General features: G+C 42.3%; 2 protein-coding genes across 4 annotated transcripts in view; one reads left to right on the top strand and one right to left on the bottom strand.

Annotated features, from left to right (window-relative positions):
• The window catches only part of LOC110985033 (large ribosomal subunit protein mL54-like), a 5,176-nt gene extending 3,707 nt beyond the window's left edge, over positions 1 to 1,469 (bottom strand). The window contains exon 1 of one of the 2 annotated variants that reach the window (XM_087129957.1): positions 1,301 to 1,469. In XM_087129957.1, coding sequence (XP_086986083.1) covers positions 1,301 to 1,454 — 154 coding nt within the window. In that variant the 5' untranslated portion in view covers positions 1,455 to 1,469. Of the gene's footprint in view, positions 1 to 842; positions 1,020 to 1,300 lie in introns of those variants that run through there. The other variant, XM_022245733.2, reaches the window with a different exon arrangement.
• LOC110985031 (uncharacterized) lies at positions 1,016 to 18,578 on the top strand. Of its 2 annotated transcripts, none has more exons than XM_087129951.1 (10): positions 1,016 to 1,092; positions 5,740 to 6,889; positions 7,658 to 7,975; positions 9,648 to 9,869; positions 10,509 to 10,664; positions 12,679 to 12,888; positions 13,765 to 13,968; positions 14,880 to 15,005; positions 15,909 to 16,034; positions 18,237 to 18,578. In XM_087129951.1, exons 2-10 carry the CDS (start codon positions 5,750 to 5,752, stop codon positions 18,402 to 18,404), a joined length of 2,670 nt encoding a protein of 889 aa, XP_086986077.1. In that variant the 5' UTR covers positions 1,016 to 1,092; positions 5,740 to 5,749; the 3' UTR covers positions 18,405 to 18,578. The 2 variants fall into 2 exon arrangements, with proteins under 2 accessions (XP_086986077.1, XP_022101419.2); XM_022245727.2 differs by lacking the exon at positions 1,016 to 1,092 and adding an exon at positions 1,099 to 1,304.
• Positions 18,579 to 19,216: the final 638 nt, after the last annotated feature.

Below are 19,216 nucleotides of genomic sequence, written 5' to 3' on the forward strand. Positions count from 1 at the left end.
TAAGAACAAAGATTTTACAAAAATATGCATTTTGAGCTTTTCATTTAAAATCTATACTCATTTTTGTGTACAAAATAATCACAGTTTGCCCTGCATTACACATGTACAAAAACGTCTCACAACATTCCCACTTCAAATAGATTTTTCTCTGCTTTGAAGAGTCCGATGGAATCCAAATTTCCATCAGAAGAATTCTTATGACATCCTCTCCAAGATCACTTCAAAAATAAAATAGAAAAAACACTAGAAAAATGTATTACCGCTGATTACTAATGCTAGTCTCCCTAATTTTGGGAAACGTACTCCACAATACAAAGAAAATGTGATTGGCTGATACTACTAGCAGTGACTAGAGTCACCATGGTGATGGCGGAAATACGAACAAATCAAGCAATCAGATTGATCAATCATTTGATTGTAGATCAACTAATTGTCATGATTGTGCCCCAAAATGACATGCATGACATTTGATCTAATGTAGTAATGATATAGGCCTACATCCCCATGCACATGTACACTTTGTAATACTAACAGTCAACAAGGTTGCGCTGCTATGCAGCCTAGCCACATGCCCATGGTAGGCCAAGGCTACATCATACATCATGTAGTAATGTACATGTACATGATGATGTAGTGTGATCATCATCATCATGGCGTGTAAACATTAACATGTGACGACTATATATAGGCTACATGTACATTAGCCCAGGTTGGATGTTGTCTTCATTAACACTACCAACAAATGACTCCGTCAAACATGGGCTACGTCACTGCATGTAGGCCTACTGAGTACTGACTTGTACGTACGTAGGCCTATAACTTCAACATGGGCCTAGGCCTACCTGCTTTTTTGGCATACGTTAAGACATGAGTCTTCCATACGTTGAAGATTAAATATGAACTTTGAAAAGGAAGATGAGGAGTAAAAGAACGACGTTCAGCTTGACTGAACATGTTTGCCCGAAGAAATAAAATCACTCTTCTCATGGAGGCCGCCATTTTTAAAACGAGCGCCCTCTATGAGATGACTTCGAAATTCCAGTTTCATGACTGAACTAGTACCCAAATCACAGCCGTTTTAGCGAATGTCAGGTAAAAGCAGGATCAGACCAGGGTAAAGCAAGCACGTGGAAATGTTGTTCGTGAACATCTTAACTGCAGCTGAAAGAGTTGATCATGCACGGTCATGCGCTAGTATATGTGCCATGAACACACCAACCAACCAAGCACCATGCACGGTGCTCATCTTGAGTGGCTGTTTCCTCGCCTTCCACCTCTGCAACTTGGGTTCGAATCTCACCTAGGTCAGCATCAAAGATCGTGTAGCGCTGCGTGGTTTTGGTCCAGGCCGGCCCTAGCCCAGGTTGGACTGACCCTCCGTAACGTAGTACAGTCAGGGAGCCCACCTGGGCTAGGCCGGCCCCAGAACTGTGGGGTCCGATGTCAGACCCCATACACTGGGGGTAGCTTTGGTCAGCATATAGATTGTTTTTTCAGTCCCTGCCTGATTCCGTCATGTCTGTGGGCTTTCCCAGAATATCTATCCAGGGTTTTCCTCCCTCCAAAAACTGAACATTTCTTCATTGTCCTCTTAACTGTCACTGCATCCTGTAAATTGCGCTAAATATGCTGTTGGATGAACATAACTACATGTAGACCTGTAAATGATATGGAAGGAGTTCCATACAGACAATAACTTGGTGACCCTGGCTGTGCACAAACTTGTGAGACTTGTCCGAAAAAACCCTGTGTTTTCTAAGCACATGTCAATGTTTTGGATTTTTTTTGACTGAATTTCACTTTTTAGGACATGTTCGCACTTTCTGGTGGCTGTTATAACATTTAAAGGGAAAGTAAGAGTTGTCTGTGTGCTGAACTCTTTCCTAATTAATAGACACGATAGATCTGGAGGAGAAAAACAATGGTGCAAAGCGCGGACGCTTTTTTGATGTTGACATGAAAACCGACCAGTTTTATAACTTTAGGCCTAGGCCTACTACATGTACATGTACCTGCTGACAGCAAAAGCCGTGGCTTTGTGTGAGGATTAGTGCATACCACAAGTACAGTCAATTCACTGTGCAGCTGCTGGTTCAATGGGGCCTGCCGATAGACAAAGCCCTCCATTCAGGGCATACCACAGCCCAGCAGTCACGGTCAAAAGAATCCGGCCATGAAAGGGTTAAATGCCCATCAACATGTTTGAGATTCAGAGTTCTCACCATGATGGCAGACTGGTTCATTACACATATGCAGCAAGGTATGAGACGGAGAGAACCCCCCCCCCCGCTTTGTGTTGGTCATTGTCTTGCAGGAATCTGGGGAATTCCTTTCAGACATCTTGGGGGGATGTGTTAAGTAACAATAGTCTGGAATGTGTATAGGGATTGGACATGTTGGGGGGTATCCCTCGGTCTCATTTCTTGCTGGGTATATCATTACAACTTATACTTGTGTCATGCGTGTGTTTAGGTTCATTACAACTTATACTTGTGTCATGCGTGTGTTTAGGTTCATTACAACTTATACTTGTGTCATGCGTGTGTTTAGGTTCATTACAACTTATACTTGTGTCATGCGTGTGTTTAGGTTCATTACAACTTATACTTGTGTCATGCGTGTGTTTAGGTTCATTACAACTTATACATGTACTTGTGTCATGCGTGTGTTTAGGTTCATTACAACTTATACTTGTGTCATGCGTGTGTTTAGGTTCATTACAACTTATACTTGTGTCATGCGTGTGTTTAGGTTCATTACAACTTATACTTGTGTCATGGTGTGTTTAGGTTCATTACAACTTATACTTGTGTCATGGTGTGTTTAGGTTCATTACAACTTATACTTGTGTCATGCGTGTGTTTAGGTTCATTACAACTTATACTTGTGTCATGCGTGTGTTTAGGTTCATTACAACTTATACTTGTGTCATGCGTGTGTTTAGGTTCATTACAACTTATACTTGTGTCATGGTGTGTTTAGGTTCATTACAACTTATACTTGTGTCATGGTGTGTTTAGGTTCATTACAACTTATACTTGTGTCATGCGTGTGTTTAGGTTCATTACAACTTATACTTGTGTCATGCGTGTGTTTAGGTTCATTACAACTTATACTTGTGTCATGCGTGTGTTTAGGTTCATTACAACTTATACTTGTGTCATGCGTGTGTTTAGGTTCATTACAACTTATACTTGTGTCATGCGTGTGTTTAGGTTCATTACAACTTATACTTGTGTCATGCGTGTGTTTAGGTTCATTACAACTTATACTTGTGTCATGGTGTGTTTAGGTTCATTACAACTTATACTTGTGTCATGCGTGTGTTTAGGTTCATTACAACTTATACTTGTGTCATGCGTGTGTTTAGGTTCATTACAACTTATACTTGTGTCATGGTGTGTTTAGGTTCATTACAACTTATACTTGTGTCATGCGTGTGTTTAGGTTCATTACAACTTATACTTGTGTCATGCGTGTGTTTAGGTTCATTACAACTTATACTTGTGTCATGCGTGTGTTTAGGTTCATTACAACTTATACTTGTGTCATGCGTGTGTTTAGGTTCATTACAACTTATACTTGTGTCATGGTGTGTTTAGGTTCATTACAACTTATACTTGTGTCATGCGTGTGTTTAGGTTCATTACAACTTATACTTGTGTCATGTGTGTGTTTAGGTTCATTACAACTTATACTTGTGTCATGGTGTGTTTAGGTTCATTACAACTTATACTTGTGTCATGCGTGTGTTTAGGTTCATTACAACTTATACTTGTGTCATGGTGTGTTTAGGTTCATTACAACTTATACTTGTGTCATGGTGTGTTTAGGTTGGCGCAGTACAGTACACAACAAGGTGCACTAACCAATAGAAGTGTGTCAAGACACCAACATAGGAAACAGTTTGGGAAGTGTTCCATACATGGGCATTACTTGTCATCCTGTGCACAAATCCTGTGACTTACGAGACTGGTCTGAAAACTTGTTTTCTACAATGTATGTAAATCATAAGATGCTTTTATATTTTCCTTGCTAAAGTTGACTTTTGAAGACGTCACTAGATGTGGTATACTTTCTGATTGCTGATACATGTATGTGAATTAAATTAGTGATGCCCATATATGGAACTCTTTACCCACCATTCATAAATACCTGGGACAGTTTTTCTATTCCCATTGGTTGAAATGCATCACGTGACCATTTATTAACATTTGATAATGCCCACTGAGGAGTAAATCATGCACTGGTACGTGGATACGAAACAGTGTAATCAGGCCTGATTGGTCAGGAGGCTGTGTGCACTGGACATGCCATACACGCACCAAGTTCGTTGAAGGGTATTCTATTAAACAACTTTTAAAAGGAATATACCATAAAATGGACGGGGTGTTCCGGAAAAATTTTCTGAACAAAATCATTGGAAATCCATCATACGTTGACATCTTTTGACTCTCTGAATAAGGTATTTGTCAATGGAACTAAATATGTGCGTGGCCAGTCTCAAACTAACGTTTAAGACCTTGCTCGGTAGAATGGACGTGACTAATGCCTGAACCGTGATTATCAGCATCCATTCTCCTGCACTGGTCTTAAATGCACGTTTAAGACAGGCCAAGCACATATTAATTCTCTAATTATAATATCCTGCTCTGAGGCTCATGACCAATCCAGTACAATATTCAAAGAAGGGAGTACTAACGCTCCACTTAAAACAGCTAATTCATATTAGATTAATTTACTTGGTGGTGAGGTAGGATACTCATTCACCCAGTGATAGTGTTGTAGTCAAGTCCATCACAGTCCCTGTAAGTCCATCACAAGTCATTCAGTCGTAAGCCAATTCACATGTTATTCAAATGAACTGTGACAAAAGTATTCTTTTGTCATCGTTCACCCTATTACTTGTGACTGGCCCTGTGAAGGGACTTGTGATAGACTTGACTCCAGCACTGCTCGTTAACTACATGGAATTTTTCCAACTTCCAATACCTTTGGGAGCTGAAGTGGACTATTGATATCCACCCTCAAACCACATCGCCAGTATTTGTCTCCCGTGGCCCATTTTAAAATGGACCTTTTACATTTGGGCAGAAGTTCTGCGTCTCATCAAGATGTACTCGTCACGTAGCAACGAATCCCACCTCACCCTGTCGTGCTTGTGTTTTTAAAAAGGAACTCTGTCGGTGTTGCAAAAGTGGAAATTTCTTGAAATGCTTGATAAAAAGGGTTTTTATGTCACAAGTATCTTTTAAAAGTTGTTGGTTTTTATGGAAATGCAGAATTTTGTTGGCTGGATATGGAACTCTCCATCGGACAAAATGATTCCCTTTTTTAACTTTTACTTTGGAGGATGAAAGCAGCCTTAACAGTCTACATGTACAAATATGTGCACATGAACTTTTATCAAGAAATAAGTTGAAATAGTGTAAGTGTTCATATCCAAAGTGGCGACATTGCTGTGATCAAGTCTAACATATTGATACATGTATGTTGGGTGTGATGGGTTGATTTGTGTGATCCCTCGATTTTTACACAATCTGCCCATCTTATTGCATGATTTGCCAATAATTCTAGCATCAGCCTTTTCTCTTTAATTTGTAGTTGTGAAGCTTATGTAAAAGGGGAGCAAAGTCAAAGATTTCATGCAAGATTGACTGATAGCACAACACGATCATGAAGATTGCCCGATAGATGCATTACATTCATGTACGTGCTTGTCTGTATTTTATCTTACAGGTGATGCAACATGTCATCATTAGATCAGCTGACTTCATCTTTGGGGAACAGTACCCAACGTTGCCTTGTGGGTCCAGGGGTGCTTGAACAACTCAGTGTGCCCATTGGAAGCTGGTGCATCGTTGAGCTTGATGGATGCAGGAGTATCTGCTCCTTGTGGGTGAGGAACGACCTCCAAGATGGGCCAATAGAGGTCCAAGACACAGTCACTCTTCCCTGTCAGGAGACCAAAGCCGGAAAAATGTTCCAATGGAGTGACATCTCTGTTGAATCCATTCAACCGGTGCCGACACCAGTTCCTTGCGAGGAAGTCACTGTCTCAGTCCTGACTGACTTCAAGCATCTGAGAAGCCTTCAGCAGGTACCGAGGGAGGCTGTGATCAGACAGCTCAGGCAGCTGTTGATGGGTTGTGTGGTGATGGACAGATGCACAGTGTCTTTGCCATCTGATTCTGACTTTGCAGGGCCAAAGATATTGCATATTGTCGTAGAGAAATGCAGTCGTCAAAGGAAGACTGAACTCGACAGGCCAAAAGCAGCTGAACAGAGTACAGAAAAAGAATATTTAAGTTCTTTGTTGGTAGAGACGCCACCGGAGGAGGTGTCTGTCGCTTTGCCCCCAAACTCACAAAAGACAAATGTTGCATCAGTGGTTACTGAGGACAAACATCCCACGATGCCCTCCATTGATAAAACTGTACATGAGCCAAGCATAGATTTGTCACCATCTGTCTTTAATGCGACATGTAGAATATCATCTAGTGAACACACAGGTAATCAAGCAAAGAACAACTCAGTAATTTCATCAGCAGCAGCATCTGTCAGCAACAACTCTCGACTAAATGAGTATTCAAAATCTAGTGACTCGGTGAGAGAGCTAACTCTCCAGTTGATCAGTGAGCAAACCAAAATTAGAATCAAACACATCACAAGCACAGAAACCTTACAGCATGTATACAGCCAGAAAAGTGTTAAGGTTGGAGGACTTGACGAAGCAGCATCCTTGCTACGAAAACTCGTCGAGTATCCTGACGAGTACCCCGAGTCCTTAAAGAAACTTGGCCTCCTGCAGTCTCATGGAATTCTGCTGCGAGGACCACCTGGATGCGGGAAGACATCGCTCATGCTTTCAGTGGCATCTCAATCCAAGGTTAATTTTGTCTTCCGTTTGTGGTGCTGAAGTTAAGCTTTGATCTGTGTTGCATAGTTGCTGAATGCTCGATAACTAGGTCTGGCTGACTGTCAATTAGGTTTTGCTGGCTGGCTTGCTCCTCATTGACATTCATGCGCTGTCTTGCTTTTCGGGACACTGGCAGCCTTATCCGCCTTGCGCTGAAGTGCACCCTCACTGGCAAAGGAAAGACAGGCTTTAGTTGGAAGGTTTTCCACGGCTTTCATGTATGTGACTGGCACACATGCAAAGTGCGCTGAGCTACAAATGCAGATAAACCTGCCTGCTCACCAGATGAGTTCCCACCAAGGACCAGTTGTTTCCATGTAAAAACACATCCTCTCTTGTTTCCACTCGGAGTGGATAAACTCTCTTTATGTCTCACTCACTGACAGACAGAATGACTGACCCAGCAGTTGCCTATTTCCCAGATTGTCTTATCCACTAGTATATATTCATGATTTGCATCCCTTGCTGATTGGCTATTTGGTCAGACTAACCAATCAGTGATAACCATCACTTTTTGATGCGCGGCCGTCATCGCAATTGATGGCAAATGTGATCTAGGAGGCTGCTCGCTGGCTGTTTCGGTTCTAAAGTTCACTTCCTGCCCCTGATGAAATATTTTGCCTGGCTGGTTGGGTGACGTCGTTTCACTTGATGAAAGTTAAGAGCGTTGGTTGTCAAAGGTTTTTGAAATGATTCTTGCATTTCTATTGCATGATTGATATTGTTTCTGCCTTAAAGGTATGCCTCCTGCAAGTTAGTGGAGCAGAAATCTTCGGAGCCAGTCCTGGAGAAAGCGAGTCCAATTTGCGTCAGATTTTTGACAGGGCCTTTGCAATAAGCGAAACCCATCGCTGCGTACTGTTCATTGACGAGCTGGACGTCTTGTGCCCAAAGAGGGACTACACGAGTGGCAGCCACGAGAGCCGGGTAGTCGCCGAATTGCTGATGCTTATGGATGAGGTCAGGGGTCATAGTAAGGTTCTGGTTGTTGGGGCAACAAGCAGACCAAATGTGCTTGATCCAGCACTCAGACGGCCTGGGAGGTTTGATCAAGAGGTGAGTTTAAAAAAAAAAGAGAGTGTAATCAATAAATTTTCGAAATTGTGAAATCATTGCTTTTGTATAGATTTGAAGTACATGTATATCGGCGATATTGTGCAGTGCATGACATTTAAATTCCAAGTTCAATCGGAATGAGTTTTAAGCCTGCCCAACTTAGTCACTTTCTTGGGCCTGTCCATTCATCCAACTGTTCAGGTAACCATGCAGATTCCATCAAGATCCAGCAGTGTGTCGTTTCTAGTGGATCTTCATAATGCTAATCTGAATGCCATCCATTGTTCAACAGAGCCCATGGCTCCAAAACAGTGTCTGATATGTGCGTGCAAATTTTATGCGACTTAGCTCTGCACGTGATGCCATTTCAAGCAGAATTCTGCTCAGACCGTACGAGGCCAGCTGACTATGTCAGTTGACAAGGTTTAGGTGGCCTCCACAGAAAGCATGTCCAAGAGTGTTTCAGACCTGGACAATGTGTTCGTCTTTTTTGGATGGCAAATAAATGTACATTGTACACACATAAATGTTGTAGCATAGACGGGCCAGAAATAACCACAACAGGCTGATTTTAATTCAAATTACTCAGCTAAGAATAATTAATTTTGCAGTTGCTGAGACTAGGGCAGACCAATTAGAAAAGTGGAAGGACAGGGTCTAGTAACTGTTACATAAATTACCGGAAACAAAGTCTGTAATTGGCAAAATAAGAGTAAAGGAAGTCACTTCTCTTTGGCAAATTAATAATGGCACATACACATAACCCTCCTTTGGTTTTACAGCACAAATATGCACAAGCGCCCACAGTCATTCTCTTGCATGTGTTTTCTATACGGAACACAAACATGCACAGGTTCGGTGTGCACACAGTTGGTTGCCAGCACAAAATGACCCAGGGTCTTTTGTGCAGTCCTCTTCACTGCATTTGGTTTACTGCACAATTATGCACATGCAACAGTGAAGCACAGTTCTTGGGCAGCACAAAAGTGCAATCTGATATTCCTGTGAGGGACTGTTGGTGCAGTGCACAACACGACACAGCTGTGCTTCATTGAGGTGTTTACCAAGTGACTCAAAGAATGACTTCAGCATAGGAGGGTTAATAGACCGATTGCATGACCACTTAGTCACTTGACCTTCAGTGGGTATCAAACATCAATAAACATGGTGTCCTCTGATAGCAAAGTGTTTTAAGTGTCATTTACCAAAAATAAAGCTGATGGTAGATAAAGTACTGTACTCGGACCACTGATGTGCTGAGTACCATGCTGAAAATTGGCTTTGTTAAACAACACTTAAAACACACTTCGCTATGGAAGGACACCGTGATTGTTAATGTTTGATACCCACTGTAGGTCATGTGACTTAACAGGCTCAATTGGTCTATGGGTCATTCCATGAAGTTCGGGCACAGTTTGTGATGGCGTCCCTTGTTACATCGGTAACTTTTATTGCCCTTTATTTTCACATTACAACAGATGAAGTCATTATTATTCAGCAAAGATGAAGCACATTACTCCAAGAACCTAGCAAGATTTTGAACAGTGTCAATTAGAATCCACATGCAGGGCAAAAAAGATGTTCATTTTCACCGATGTAACAAGGGACGCTGTCATAAACTGTGCCCAAACTTTGTGGAATGACCCCTATTGCAACTGTTCTTGTCCGCCAGGTTTTAGTGGGTATGCCCTCCACCTCACAGAGGGTAGCCATCCTAGAATCACACTGTCAGGGTATGTGTCTTGCTGGTGATGTTGATCTGCGTAATCTCGCCGAACGATGCAGTGGCTTCAGTGGAGCCGACTTGGCTTACCTTTGCCAGCAGGCAATCTTCAGCGCTCTGGAGAGATCGATAGGTGATGGTAGCAAGACAGTAGAATCCTCGGGGAAGTTGGTAGGTGTCACACTTTAACCGTAACCCACCTCAATCCTCCTAAATCCTCTGGGTGGTTTGGAGGATTTTGGAGGATTCAGGATGAATGGTGAATGAAGTACCAAAAATCGGTCACATGGTGGTGCATATGGTCACATATTATACTGTTTACAATGGACCTAAGGACAGCGTGTTCCATTGTTCACTGCTGCTGGTCATAAAATTACACAATCCTCTACTGCAGTGTGTTAAAACAAAGGCACATGTCTGCTTTGTTTATTACAACTGTAAAGCCATCAGCCAACTCTGCAGAAAACCAGCCTCAGCCCAGCAACCAACCTGATGTGACCAACCCTCCCCCAAAAAACAACCCCCCCCCCAAAAAAAACCCCAAAGTACATGTAGGGCCATGGAGGATTTTGGAGGATTGAGGATGACTGCAGTTTTTGAAGTTGGGCAATTTGAGGAATTTGGAGGATTGAGGATGTGCCCTAGTAAAAAGGCCCTAGTAGGTGAGGATTAATTAAAGGTTTGTTATGTGATTCATCGTAAGCCTCAGCGTTTATTAGTAATAAACCGAGTGTCTGACCTGACTAATCTAGGTTTGTTTGGAAGATGTGACAAAATGCATTGTCATTGTTGGTTTCCTCATTCTTCAAGGAGTGCCCTACTGTGATGATGGGAGATTTCACTGGTGCCCTGAGTCACGTGACACCTTCCCTTCATCGTGCAGCAGGATCAGTTGTGAAGGAGCTACAGCCAGTCCCATGGGAAGCCATTGGTGGGTTGGCGCAAGTGAAGGCACAGTTAAAACAGGTGATTTGGGTTTTTGTTTCTGAATATTGTCATTAATCTTTACCCAGTATCCCCCTTGAGCAGAAGCACCCCCTCATGGGTTGAAGAGAGTCATGCTGGTTGGAAATGTTCAATTTGTTGGTTGCAATGCGCACGCCACGCATGCATTTAACGGTCTTTTTCATGAATCAGCGAAGTGAAGTTCCTACCAAAGGAGACGCTGTTGCTAGGAAAATTGCGCCCTCTGTTGGTTTGGCTCAGGGCTCATATAGTGAGTATCTTCTGTTCTACTGAGCTTACTGCGTACTCAGTACAGACTTCTAGTATGTACATGCACATAAAAATTGCAAATATTATGCAGTAGGATATTAGTCAATCACGGCTGTTACGAAGTCATCTTCAATCCGGATGGTGATGGAGGATGTTGATTGGTCAAGATGTGTCAGCTGACCATACTTTGACTGGTGACTGGACTAGCTGACGTGGCTTAGGCCACTTCCATGGAAAGTGTAATCGAGAGTGTTTCAGACCTGGCAAATTTGCTTATTTGTAATTTTTGGATAGCATATACTTACACCGAGATACCGACCTCTTCCTGAGCCCAACTAAGGCATCTTTTCAAAATTCCTAGCGGTTGACTATAGGACAGGGCCATCCGACTGATAACAGTGACTTGTGTTGAGTGAATAATGGACGGGGTGTTGCTCCACTGAAACCACATAGCCTTGGAAGTAATGCAGTAAAAAGGCATAATCAGTTAGAATTGGCCACTTGAGAGCACTTAACCTGATAGTCAACCAATAATAAATGTATCGGTCAGACCGTTCTGTCCGACACCTATCCGATCAGAATTTTGAAATGGTGCCTAAAGCCCAACTAGATATGAACCACAGTACAGAGTGTGGCATGTGAACAGGGCCAGGCATTGACTCACCTGAGTCATGTGTTTTCTCTAATGTCACTAAGCTTACTGTGGCTGAAGGCCTATGTGTCTCCTCATTGGTCAAACTCTAGGGGTCAGGCGATTTTCATCTACATGCAGCATAATTAATCAGCAGACATGCTCAGATTCCATAGATGCTCATCTGCAAGCAAGTGCCTATTACGTAGATTAAACCTGTAGGGACCATTGAAATTATGCAGAAACTTGTTGGACCCAGGGCTACACACCAGTTATGATATTCCAGTGTGTAGCAGTGTAATTGAATGCATTTAATTGAAGGCTTGCATAACTGTGTCAGATAACATATTTAGGTTTTTTCCAGAGAAAATATGAACACAGACATGGGAGCTTAAAGATTGGCTTTGTGGTATAGACTTGCTGATTGGCTGTCACTTGGTTGGCTGGTAGTCTGTCAGCTTGCATGACACAAATGGGTTCAGTCAACCAACTTACATGTACTGTCCGTGGACTGGTTGATCAGCTGGTTTGCTTACAAACTGCTTGGTTGAAGATGCTATCCGCTCCGAGTGGGAACAAAAGAGGGCGTGTTTTCCAATAAAATTGACAGTCCTTTGGCAAGTTTATGTGTGTTTGACATAGGGCACGCTGAGTACATGTACGTGCAACAAATTTATTCTGGAATGTGCACGCCGAACATGTGCAAGAACCTGGTTGGAAAGCTTTGTTCCAGTCTGTCTGTTTTTGCTTGGGATGGTGTACTTCAACTCAGGGCAGATACCGGGTATCTTAAATAAAGAAAACCGAGATAAATTTGTTTGTTTCTTGAATGTGATTCATTTTTTTTTAAATGGTAATCATCGTCTGTTTCGTTATAATGTCCTCTTTCACATGACACCAAGAAATCCAAATTTCTGTCACAGATGACTAAGCATGAAGTGGTTTCATGGACCAAGTCAGAAATGACTTTGCACCAAATAGCTGTTCTGATGTGGAATCATACTGTCCAGAGTTGGCTTTTTTAAATACCATTTTGTGATACTTTTTATGATTTGCTTTATTCTTTGTTTCTTCAAGTTTCCACCAACTGTTCCCTTATTCGTGTAATTCTGAAGTGCTCCATCATTTTTACAGGCAGTGGAGTGGCCTATGAATCACTGGCAGAGCTTTGTTCATCTAGGCCTAGCGGGGCCGTCCGGCGTGTTGCTGTATGGCCCGCCAGGTTGCTGCAAGACAACCCTAGCTCGGGCAGCGGCCACAGCGTGTCACGCCAGCTTCCTCGCCCTCAGCTGTGCTGAGCTGTACTCGCCGTTTGTAGGTGACTCGGAGAAGATCATCACAGAGGTAGGATGGAAATCATGATAGGTTTGCTGTTGGTATAAAGCACCAACAAGTTAACAGTTAATTGGCTTACTGACCCATTTATTGTGTCATTTTTATGATGGGTACCAGTAGGGGCCTTTCATGAAACAAGGGCCATTTCTACATGTGAAAGCTGTGACTGATTGTTTTCAATACAAAACAGGTTTTTTTCACCTTACAGCAGACATGATGGAAAGGATTTTTTTCTCCCGACCTTAAAAGGATATATAATAGAAGTAGGAAAGTGAGGTTTTTTCATTCTGCCCTTTTGCTAATAGAAAACACTGATTGTAAGAAACGGCAAATATTGTCCTGCAAAATGACAAAAATTTAATACATGTATTGTTCTTGTAAGAATAACCAATTATGCTGGATATTTTGGTAATTTGACTGCAAAACAGCCCACTTGAGCACAGCACTGTATGCCATCAACAGGGTACCCTCCAACTACGACTGATGTATTTAGAGTGGGCAGGTTATTCTGCATGTGTGCTTAAACACAAAGCAAACCAGACATGTCTGGAATTTTTCTTTTGTTTATATGTGACTTTTTTAAAAGCAGTTACACGTCCCAAAAAAGGTTAAGGTGAAAAAAAAATCAGCTCAAAAAACGATATTGACATCAAGCGTTTCGCACCCGAACACTAAGAACAGGCTTAGACAGATCTGATCAAAATGTCAATAATAATGAATAATTATACAGAATCTTAATTCTTATCGTGTGATAGTACCGAGTGTATAAGCTCCAAATCATCCAACCTGAAATGCTCTCATACCATGAAACCTTTTCTCGTGTTTTCCTGTTTGATGATGATGAAAATTTCTGCAGAAACGCTAGTTATTTTCTCCCACTGTCAGGTTTTTCGCAAGGCTCGACTGACAGCTCCTTCAATTGTCTTCCTGGATGAGCTTGACTCCTTGATTGGAGGGCGGGGTACCGAAAAAGGGCGTAACCTGTCCGAACGTCTCCTGTCCTGTCTCCTGGTAGAAATGGATGGAATAGGTGTGTCCATCGATGAAGAGGTCCCTAGTGTAGACGGTATGGGCAACAAAACAACTCAGGTATAGTCGGCATGAAAAAGGGACTCATTTCAAGTGTGTCGAGTCGCGTTGTAGTTGGGACCCCTTAACCCTAAAAGAGCAGGGTTATTTTGGACCATCTCAAAGGGCGGGGGGGGGGTCTTAGAGGTTCAAGGCCACATACCAGTATGTATTGAGCATACCGTAGCAGCAGAAAAGCATACATTTTTGGCTGACCTGTCTCGGAGAAACAGGAACTGTTCGATTGTCACAAAATTGGTGTGAAAATGACTGCAAAGAGTTTCTGAAAGAAAAACTGCTAAAGGTTCAACTCTGTGAAAAAATTGTTGCAGGGATATCAAAAAAGACCACGGCAAGAACTACACAAGAACTCCAGTCTGAATATGGTTGATTCACAATAGTGCGCCTCCAAGAGTCTGCAAAGCGTTGACTAATCACAGTGTGCGAGATCTGTCGACCCTTTCCATCGCCCGTATTCAAGTCACAAGCTATGATTTACAACAAAAGTATTACTGTTTCATTGCTCTCCCAGTTCCGTTTGTCTGAATAGGTGATGATCTTGACTACAACAATGTGGATTACTAGAGTAAATTGTTAAACAAGAAGGAAAGGTGGAATTTCAGGCTAGTCATGGTGAAGGACAGCAACAGGTGGAAAGGCTTGTGGTAGCACCATGCAAAGGAAGGAAAGGATGGAAAATAACATATCAAATATAACATACTTTAATCAGATGGACTATGAAAGCTTGGAGTGTAGTATGATTTACATGTATCTGTCACAGTGAAGATATGGGTGGAATTTTGCATGAATACTGATGCAAGAACAATAAAAACTGTAAAAAGAAAAACAAATTTATTCAAAATGTTATTGTCGATGCTTAGAAAACTACCTGGTTCTCCTCTTGAGTGGCTTTATTTGTACCACTTTTGCAGGCAGAGTTCAGGAGACCCAACGTTTTGGTGGTCGCCGCTAGCAACAGGATAGACCTCATTGATGCAGCCCTGCTCAGGCCTGGTCGCTTTGATTGTTTGATCTACGTACCGCCACCTGATCAAGAGGTACGTGGAAGTATATTGCTTCATATATTGCTCTGTTTCTTTCGGGTCTGTCATATCAGTACACTTATTCTGTTACCAGATCCTGACCAGTTTGTCACTGTTGGGTGTGGTCGGTTGATTGTGCAGCCCTATGTCGATGCTGTAGGGGATGGCAGGGAACCATACCATCACACTTTTATTTCCATACTTGAATAAGTGACCTATTTGTAAACTGTATCAATGGCAACTCTTAAAATGTCATGAGTCTAAAAATGATTTATTAACAAGCCCGAGAGTCTAGTAATGATTTAATAAAAAAATTTAACAAGCCTGACTTGTTTTATTTCCGTTACACATTTTGTGTGGATTAAATTCACCTTGAACAAGGATAAACACACGTTAACGTAGGATTCTGTATAGCTTCAATCCATTAAAAAAACCCAAAATATGGCTTCCGTGCAGTGACAATTAAATGGAAACGTTGGTAACCACTAGGAGTGTAACTATGGCTGATACATACGTATGTAAGTTGTGTACAGTGTACCTTTCAAAATTTCAGTTGGTGGGATGCACCCTGGGGGCGTGAAGGGATGGGGGTAAATGATCCTCCCCTTCCATATCTCCCTGTAGTTACGCCACTGGCAACAGCATATGTGATGCAATCAAACAAAATGATTTGTCAAATCACACCAATTTGTTGAATTTCATTCCTTTGAAAGTTATACAATGACTTCATTCCCAACCTTGAAATAACTTTTCGACCAACTATTGTGGGATTTGAAACATGACAAGATTCGATTTGGACATCGTCAGAGTCGTTTCTTCAGATAAAAAAAATGGACCACTGATTTGTTTTGCTTGATTGCATCACATATACGGTATTCAAGATGTAAAAGGTGTCAATTCCACGTCCTCTGTCTTCAGGCAAGACAGGAGATACTGGGAGTGCACACCAAGAACATGCCCTTAGCTGGTGATGTGAACTTGACGGAGGTAGCCAAGGTAACGCACATGTACACGGGAGCCGACCTAGAGGGGCTATGCAGGGAGGTGAGACTCCAATACCTGGTTTGTAGGGTTGTTAGCACTCAATGTTCATGAGACTGTAACTAACTTTATGAGGCGTAAGGCATTTTTTCTCCAGTCATTTTGTTTTAAATTGCATTGAAAAGAATGGCCTGATGAGTTCTTTGTCTTGATGTATCATTCAGTTTGGCATTTGGATGAAAACGGACATTGTGCTGACGGAACATGTTGATGGTTCCTTTGGATTTATTCTGTGCAAGGTTCTGTTATAAAAGCTATTAACTCAAAAATGGCTCTGGTGACTGGTGGCCCATCTTGTTAACCAATTGCGGCTGAGGAACCCCATTTGGAGCAACATACGCAGAGCCGGGGTGGCCGAAATGGGACAAAAGAGCTGGTCCATGTAATAAAAGACCGTACTCAGAACAAAAGGCCTGCTGCTGGGAATTGCCATCATTTTTCGGCTTGCATTTTTTGAAGGTAATCCGTCATTGTTTTTAACCACTACCAGCCGGGGACTCCGAAATCAGAGCCGTATGGTTTATATGTGTGGCCGGGGTCTCCGAACTCGGACAAAGGAAACAGGGCCCTGTAACAAAAGACCGTACTCCGAACAAAAGACCAGGCTGCTGGGCATTACCGGCATTTTTCACTCTCAAAAGTGGTGATAATCCAGTGTTATTTTGAAACCGTATACCAGGGTTTGGGGCATTGAGAGCGAGTGGATTACCACCGGGGACAAAAGCTCTCCACCACCGCAGCGATGAGCCACACAGCACCGCTGCATGCTAATCTGGCCCCTATTGAAAAGAGGTCAGCAGTGCACTGAGCCAGGTTCGTGAACAAAAGACAGTTGTGTAACACCGCACAATCTGGGCTCTGTTTACAAGGCTGCAGGCCTGGCTGAAATATTCGGGCGTCAATGAAGGTCACCTGTCAACTTAGAGTAGTGCCTAAAGATTACTCTGTGCGGCTATAAACGACTGTTAAATGGAATGATGAATTGTTGAAGGATTTTGAAAACGGAAAAAATGATAGTCATGCCAGCCCAGCATCATCAACGTTGAAAAATGCTTCGGCACGAAGTGGTTAAACAGTATGCCACTGTTTTGGGCATAGTGCGCCCACGGATTAGTACCGCGGACAAAAGTGCTCCAGGGCCCCATTGATGAGCGACACAGCATGCACGTTAATCCAGCCGCATTTGAAAAGACGCCACTCGCATTCACTGGGACAAAGGAAAACGCAACACCTCACAATTCTTCGCTCTCTTTACAGGGCAGCAGGCCTGGCTGAAATATTCAGGAGTCAGCTTAGACTAGCCACCAAAGAGTCATTCGTGTGGGTGTAAATGTCCATTAAATGAAATGATGAATTTTTGAAGAATTTTGAAAATCGCCCGTATGTGTTCACTGCATTTTTAAAAGCACCCGGCAGCATGTGGTTAAGTTGGGTCACATGTGTCCTGTGCTAAGAAAATGTGTGAGGAAAAAAAATACAACTGTGCAAGTTTGACTAGGATGGGGTTTGAATCCACAAACTCCTGCTTTGAGTACAGATTCCTCATCACTCAACAAAGTACATGTATGTTTGGATTGACTGGCCAATTTGAGTCTCAACTGAGCAGGCTTGTGAAGGGTTTTATTTCTCTCAGCATCTCGGAGATTATTGCACACGCACTTGTTACATCAAGCAATGAATGTCTACACCAAAACTACCATACCTCATGCATATTCATGATCAAGAGCCGAACTCTCACTGATCCATTATCATGCGCCAGTTGCTGTTTTTGCTGTTTTTGCACGTATTGGAGGATCCGTGCACAAGTCAAATATACTAGTGTTCAAGTAAACTGTCACCTAGAGACCTGTATGCATGTTGGAGCATCACCTTAGTAAGTGGTATGCTACATGCACACCACACATGTACACATGGTGGCCCATGCACAAGGTGCCTTCCCCTCGCTCTTGAAATTTGAATGGCAACTGAACATATCTGAGGCATGGTAAAACAACTAGAACATGGCTAATTGTGGGTGATTTCTCCTCAGGAACCAGTTATTTAAGTTCTGGAACTGAGGGGAGCAAAAAGTGACAATCCAACCTTAAACTGTCCTATATTTGTTTATTGTTTCACAAAATTTCAACACAAACCGTCCATCGAGTGTTTGAAATCCTCCTAGAAATCCAATTTGCTGTTTGTTTCTTGCTTTCACCGTTCCTCAAGGCTGGACTTCTAGCCCTCCAAGAACATGGACTGGACCAGTCTGAATCCTGCCTCATCCATCACAGACACTTTGTGAGTGCCTTAGACTGGTGCCGACCATCGCTAACTGAGGAGCTGGTTGCTACATATCAGGAGACAAACAGTCACAAGACATACAAATTCAGGTGAAATAATTTCCCATCCGGCAAAAGAAATCTTACCCAACTCGAACAACTCATTCATAAAGTACTGCGATTTATACATGTTTATAAGTTGAATCCTTGGGTTTTAGATAGCTAACATCTTGTTGAAACAAATTGAATGGCTACCATTAAAAATATTTGAAGCTGGAGTATCCTTTAACTACAGAGCGTGTTGTCAAACCTCTGTCATGAATTCTGTAGTTTCATTGGTCCAGAACGATTACGTGATTGAGCATTAATATACGAATACAGTATGGTTTGACGGAAAGTGGCGGGAATTCCGAAGTGTAGGTCAGTTTGACTACCTCCTAACGTGTATCCCAGAAATAAATGATGCTGTATTTTTTTTTACTACACCTCTGAAATTATTCGTGAGCAAATTGACACAATATTAAATTCAAGGTCAACATACCATGTGTTTGGCAAGAACTACAATAGACTGGTTCCGTTAAGATTACATGCCAAAGATTACATGTCTACAAGATGGGTACCAGAGGGACTTTTTGGTGCTACCATAAAAAACTACCATATGGCAGCGAGCTGGATGCTCACCGGTATGACGTCACCTGGACGTGTATGCGCTCTACTTCCCAGAAGTGGAGCAAAATTGGCCAATGACATGCTCCAATTTGCTCATAAATACTTATGATTGTAGTAAAAATGCATATCGCCCTCACTGTGGATATCACTCATCAGAGCTGTCACTTCATGGTATTATAGACTAGTCCCGCCCCTCACTCCACACAAGAATGCAAGGACTGTTAACCAGACTATTCATTGGTACCTCTGCTTCTTTGA

This window comes from Acanthaster planci, linkage group LG19, assembly GCF_054643075.1.
Source record: "Acanthaster planci isolate LZ-2023a linkage group LG19, COTS_SCS, whole genome shotgun sequence".
Taxonomy (NCBI): domain Eukaryota; kingdom Metazoa; phylum Echinodermata; class Asteroidea; order Valvatida; family Acanthasteridae; genus Acanthaster; species Acanthaster planci.

Coding starts and splice junctions, on each gene's coding strand:
- LOC110985031 (XM_087129951.1), top strand. CDS start 5,750: ATGTCATCATTAGATCAGCTGACTTCATCTTTGGGGAACAGTACCCAA. Junction 15,006..15,908: donor TACCGCCACCTGATCAAGAG/GTACGTGGAAGT, acceptor CTCTGTCTTCAG/GCAAGACAGGAGATACTGGG. Junction 16,035..18,236: donor TAGAGGGGCTATGCAGGGAG/GTGAGACTCCAA, acceptor CCGTTCCTCAAG/GCTGGACTTCTAGCCCTCCA.